Source organism: Guillardia theta (genome assembly GCF_000315625.1).
Source record: "Guillardia theta CCMP2712 unplaced genomic scaffold GUITHscaffold_80, whole genome shotgun sequence".
Taxonomy (NCBI): Eukaryota; class Cryptophyceae; order Pyrenomonadales; family Geminigeraceae; genus Guillardia; species Guillardia theta.
In genome coordinates, this window is record NW_005434594.1 from 32,691 (window position 1) to 38,824 (window position 6,134).

Here is a 6,134-nt window from a genome sequence, read left to right on the forward strand (position 1 = left end):
TAGAGAGTAGAGGGTAGAGGGTGGATGGAAGAGGGTGGAGAGTAGAGGGTGGAGGGTAGAGAGAAGAGGTAGTAGAGGGTAGAGGGTAGAGGGTAGAGGGTAGAGGGAAGACGCTTGAGGGTAGAGGGTAGAGGGAAGACGCTTGAGGGTAGAGGGTAGAGGGTAGAGGGTAGAGGGTAGAGGGTAGAGGGAAGACGCTTGAGGGTAGAGGGTAGAAGGTAGAGGGTAGAGGGAAGAGGTAGAGGGTATCGCAAGCAGACCCCCTACTGTTCATCCTTATTGTTTCTCACCTCCCGGGTGGACCTTCAGGCTTGCTGAATGTGAAGGGACCGCTGTCAACCAGTCATGAACCATGCTTGTCCTGCTCCTGCTCCTGCTCCTGCTCCTGCTCCTGCTCCTGCTCCAGCTCCTGCTGCTGCTGCTGCTGCTGCTGCTGCTGCTGCTGCTGCTGCTCCTGTTCCCCCCACCCTCTCCTCACTCACTCACTCTTACTGCTACCACAAGTCTCCATCGTCGCCATCGTCATCATCATCGTCATCATCATCGTCATTATCATGGTCATGGTCGTCGTCGTCATCAGCACCATCATCGTCATCGTCACTACCATCATCACTGCCGCCGCCGCCATCATCTCCTCTACCTCCATCATCATCACGCGACTGTAGCCTCTCATCTTTCGCTCAATCTCATTGCCATCACGCACAAGAACCACAGCAACCATGGTCCTCCAACAAAGCTCCTCCTACTCCCTCTGATCTCACCTGACAATTCCAGTGCTCTCAGCGTCAGCATAGACTTCTTGAATCGTTTGTTCCTTCATTGCAGCAGTCAGAAGAGACAGCAAGCAAGAGTGAAGACAACAACAACATCACTTCACCTGCCCATCACATACGATGAAGATCTCCCCGCTCACCGTCTCTTTCTCTTTCCCCAGCGCTAGCATGATCGCTCCGACAACATCGTCATACCCCACCAGCCCCATCAGACTGTCCCCCCGCCTCTCCACCTCCCCGCTCTTGAGGAAGAATGAGTTGCGATCGGGCGCAAGGTTGTACATCCCTGCTAGTCGCATGACAACTCCTCCTGCTCCGAGAGCGATCTCCTCTGCTCTCAGCAGCTTTGACGAGAAGGGAGACCCCGTCCTGTTCACTGCGCTCTCCTCGTTCACGGTCACCACCTCCTGATCACTCTGTGCAAACACCCCGACTGAAGACGCCAGCACCAGGTTCCCTCCTCCTCCTCTTGTCCCCTCCTCCTCCTTCCTCCAGCATGACACGCTGCTTCTCACAATCTCCTCATAGTCTTCGACGTTCGGCGTCACCAGGATCACAACGTGGTCGAACTTTCTAGCTGGGAGGCTCGTCTCAACGTCTCCTGCCCCGATCCTCCTCAGCTTCTCGTGCCGCTTGTCCGTCCTGCTAGACCTGGTGAGCACAAAATCCATCCGCCTCCTCCTCTCCCTCCTTCCCATCCTCTCTCCCTCTCTCCCTCTCCTCCTCCTCCCTCCCCTGTTCTCCTGCTCCTCCTGCTCCTCCTCTCCCTCCTCCCTATCCTCCGCCCCTCTCTCCCTTTCCTGTCTCTCCTCCTCCTCCTCCTCCTCCTCCGCCCCCGCTCTCTTGTCCCTTCCTTCCTCCTCCTACCTCGTCACTGCACAGATCTCCGCATGAGGGTTCTGCTCCTTGTACGCTCTCACCATCCTCTCTCCCAACGTGCCTGCTCCCACCACCAGCAGACTCCGAGGACGAAGCTGCTCCCGCCCGTCTCCTCCCTCCATCAGGATTCTTGTTTTCTCCCCCCTCCGTAGGTAAGCACCTCTCAGCACGATTCTCCCTCCCACACTCTGCATGCATGCTTGCCGGCAGGAGGAACCCACGGGAGGGACCCTGCAGGGCAGGAATGCGAGGGCAGGGAGCGTGTGAAGGAGGGTGAAGGCGAGCAGCGAAGATTTCTTGAGCATTGCCTGTCGAGTCTGAACATGCTGGTCAGCAACTGCGTACTACAGGAAACGCCTCGTTAGGCTTCGTTAGCATCGCAAGATCTTCATCAACGATTCTTTCCATTCACGCTCAATCCCCGCTCCTAGCCTGTTCTATTAAGTCTTTGCCTAATTAATCCCTGATCCGCCTTCTCCGCCTTCTCCTTCTCCTCTTTCTTCTCCTTCATCGTCGTCTTTTCTTCTTCTCCTCCTCCTTCTCCCTGTGGTGGTGGTGGTGGTGGTGGTGGTGGTGGTGGTGGTGGTTGTAGTCCTCCTCCTCCAAGTGCTCCTGCTGCTGCGCGTACTGCTGCTCCTTCCCCTTGCTGCTGCTGCTGCTGCTGCTGCTGCTGCTGCTGCTGCTGCTGTTCCTGATCTTGCTGCTGCTGCTGCTGCTGCTGCTCCTGCTCTCCTGCTCTCCTGCTCTCCTGCTCTCCTGCTCTCCTGCTCTCCTGCTTTCGAGCCTGCCCCTTTTGTATAAGAGTTTCTTGTCGGGACAGACGACCCACCCCACCTACTTTATTCCATGACAAACTTACACCCTTCTGGTATTTCAGGGGTACTTTACATATCAGAGTACCCGTGCATAGGTATCCTTTGGGGTAGGGTCTGTTCAACTGTAGCCCCACCCCCGCATTTGAAGAGTTTAGTAGGTGGGGTGTATACCCTACCCTTGATATGGCAGGTAATTTGGGGGTAGGGGTATCATTGTCCAATCAGCCTCTGTTTTGAATGACTACCCCACCCCTCCTTTGAACGGAAGTTGATCGGTGACTACCCCCTCTGTGGAGAAATGTGCTCACGGTACCGGTACTTGATAGTTCACCAAAAGGGATACAATGGGGTCATAACCCCCACCCTCATTGACATTCCTCAGTAGGGGTGGTGTAATGGATGCATGCAGGCGATATAAAAGAGAAAAATGAGAGGGGGGGAGAGGAGGAGGAGGGAGGCGAAGGAGGGAGGTGCAGAGGAGTATGGTGAAGCAGGATGAGCAGCAGGAGCTGCAGCAGGAGTAAGAGGGACAGAAGCGCCATGATCTGACCTCTCCACTCCCCATCGTGCACAATGTGGAATAGACTGGACGATGCAAGAACGGAGGCGGTGAGAGTAGCGCACTTACAAGGAGGGATACGATCTTAGATGAGGAGAGCAAGAGAGATACTTGCTTCACGCCAATCGGAACGATGATGGCGTCATAGAGAAAGTAGAAGGAGGGTTGTTGAGGGCGTACAAGAAGTAAAGCAAAACCAGTAGGGAGGTCTGGTCGGCAACAGCAGGGTACTGAAAGGAGGGAGTAGCACACGAGCAGCGGATAGCAGATAGTTATCCATCCATGATGAAGCAAAAGTTCGAAATCGGTTGTCGAGACGAGGAGAGGAGGGGAGGGGACGAGCACGGAGCACGTGGCAGAGGCGTGGGCGGTGAGCTGTCGGCTGAGAGGGAGGACGCAGGTGCTCTCCTTTGACGGGCTCGTTTTGAGGTCAGAAGAGCAGCACAGCCGGTGAGGATGGCTGAACATGCTGCTTGCTGTCTTGCTGACGCGTTCATGGCGGACGTTGGCAGGAGTTGACAAGATGGGAGGGCCGGCGAACGGCTGTCAGATCATCACGCACGACATGAAGTTCAACGAGGAGTTTGCGAACTTTGTGAGCAGCAACGAGCTCGGGAAGAAGGCGAGAGCCTATCACATCGTGTCGATCATCGGGGGGCAGAGCAGCGGGAAGTCGACCCTTCTGAACCAGCTGTTCGGGACGAGCTTCGAGATGATGGACTCGAAACGCGGGAGGCAGCAGACGACAAAGGGGATCTGGTGTGCGTGCGCCAAGAGCGGGGAGATCCTGGTGATGGACGTGGAGGGGACGGACGGGAGGGAGAAGGAGGACCAGAAGGCGTTCGAGGGCAAGAGCGCGCTGTTCTCCCTTGCTCTGACAGATATCATGATGATTAATATGTGGATGCATGAAGTGGGGCGTTTTAACGCTGCGAATCTTCCTCTGATCAAGACTGTCATTGAGGCTCACTTGCGGCTGATGTTCGCCGGCGGGTACGTGGAGAAGCACGTTGCGAAGCCGCTGCTGCTCTTCGTCCTCAGGGACTGTGACGACAGTACGCCTGTGGAGAGGCTGAAGGAAGACGTGGTGAAAGACATCGAGAAGATATGGAAGGATGTTAGCAAACCCGCGAACTTCCCTGATGCCCAGCTGACGGACTTCTTCAACATCGAGTGCAAGGCCCTTCCCCACTACGTGTACTGCAAGGAACAGTGGAAGGAGGAGGTGGAGTCGCTCGCGCGGCAGTTTGACGATGATGCGAGGGAGGACTACATCTTCAGAGGGCATGGGGAGAAAGAAGTTCCGGCTGATGGGATTGCAGACTTTGCCGGTCAGTTGTGGAGAGACATTGAAGCTGACAACGAGCTGGACCTGCCGACTCATAGAAAGATGTTGTCGATGGTGAGGTGCGAAAGGAAGCGGCAGATGAAGTTTGCGGCGTTCCAGGCTGAGTCGGAGTCGAGCAGGTTGGCTGATGTGATGTGATGTGATGTGATGTGATGTGATGTGATGTGATGTGAGATGATATTATGAGATGAGATGAGTTGAAATGTGATGTGCTCATGATACAAGATGTTTGTACAGTCTTATATGATGTGATACGAAATGATGCAACAATCTAAATGTCATTCTTTGATATTCCATGACATGCTTCTCACTGTAATGGTCGACTTGGTTCCTTCTCTTTGAAAGTTTTAATCGATCTCTACACCAGTTGGCCCCATGAAACAAAGTCGTCAGACTTCAAGAAGGAGACAGAACAACGTCTGCAGCGTCTTCAAGACGAATACGTGAAGGAGACGGCAGGGTACGACGCTGAAGAGCAAGAGAAAGCAAAGATGCTCCTGACTCAAGACTTCTGGAAGTATGCTGAGGTAAAGGCCTGCTGCCATTGCTGCTGCTGCTGCTGCTGCTGCTGCCATTGCTGCTGGTGCTGCTGTTGGTGCTGCTGGTGCTGCTGCTGCTGCTGCTTTCCTGCTCCTGCCAATTGTCTGCTCTTTCTGCTCACCATCCCTTTGTTTCTTGTTTGACATTTTCCTTTTCTTGTCGCTTTCTTTCCATCTGTGTTGTTGTTGTTGTTGTTGTTGTTGTTGTTGTTGTTGTTGTTGTTGTTGTTGTTGTTGTTGTTGTTGTTGTTGTTGTTGTTGTTGTTGTTGTTGTTGTTGTTGTTGTTGTTGTTGTTGATGATGATGATCGCGATAATGATGATGGCAATGATGGTGGTGATGATGATAATGATGATGGAGGTGATGATGATGATGGAGATGATGATAGAGATGGAAGTAGTGACAACGAAGATGATGATGAAGGCAAGGAGGGAGAGAGGCAGTGGGAGGGAGGAGGAAGAAAGCTCTCCATGACTCATGTTGGCTCGCAGATCACTTGATCGTTGTCGTCCATGGGATCGGCACCAACGATGAAACTCTACCTGAGTACGTGGCGAGTCTGCGAAGAATATTCGACATGAACTGGCAGAAAAGGTATTCAACTCCTCCTCTACTCCTCCTCTACTCCTCCTCTCCTCTACTCCTCCTATTTCCTTCTCCTCCTATGGCCTCGTCCTCGTCCTCGTCCTCGTCCTCGTCCTCCTCTTCACCTCCTACCTCCCTCGCCAGCGAACACCTCTTTTCCCTGCTCCTTTTCGTTTTCCTTTTGCCAGTCCTCGTGCTCGTCCTTCACTTCCTCTCCTCCTCCTCCTCCTCCCCCCTCCCCTCCTCCCCCTCCTCCCCTCCTCACCTTCACCCCAGTACCTCGACATTCCCCTCACCGTCGCCGTCGATGCCATTTCTTGGCACACAGTCTCCCGAGCCCCCCAGCAGGTCATGGAGCAAATAACACTCCCTTCCGTCCCTGCCATCCGCTCGGTCATCAACGATACCATGCTCGACGTCCTCTACTACAGGTCCCCCGTCTATGGGCAGAAGCTCCTCCACTCCGTCGCCCTCCTCCTCAACCGCAAAGTTCAGCTGTACAAGAGCGCCTTCCCCAACTTCTCCGGCAGAGTCTCCCTCTACGGCCACTCCCTCGGCTCCGTCATCATGTTCGACCTCCTCCAGAACCAGAAGCAGAAGTTTCCTGCTCCTGCTCCTGCTCCTGCTCCTGCTCCT

The 6,134-nt window shown here is 54.3% G+C and overlaps 2 protein-coding genes across 2 annotated transcripts; one reads left to right on the forward strand and one right to left on the reverse strand.

Annotated features, from left to right (window-relative positions):
- Positions 1-494: 494 nt before the first annotated feature.
- GUITHDRAFT_114954 (hypothetical protein) lies at positions 495-1,696 on the reverse strand (the record flags this gene model as incomplete). Its single annotated transcript, XM_005825770.1, has 4 exons — positions 495-612; positions 762-814; positions 878-1,415; positions 1,641-1,696. The coding sequence occupies 4 exons, from the start codon at positions 1,694-1,696 to the stop codon at positions 495-497; spliced, it is 765 nt and encodes a 254-aa protein (XP_005825827.1).
- A 1,895-nt stretch (positions 1,697-3,591) lies between these two features.
- On the forward strand, positions 3,592-4,565 carry GUITHDRAFT_158461 (hypothetical protein; the record flags this gene model as incomplete). The annotated part of the gene is made up of 2 exons (XM_005825771.1): positions 3,592-4,493; positions 4,562-4,565. The coding sequence occupies 2 exons, from the start codon at positions 3,592-3,594 to the stop codon at positions 4,563-4,565; spliced, it is 906 nt and encodes a 301-aa protein (XP_005825828.1).
- Positions 4,566-6,134: the final 1,569 nt, after the last annotated feature.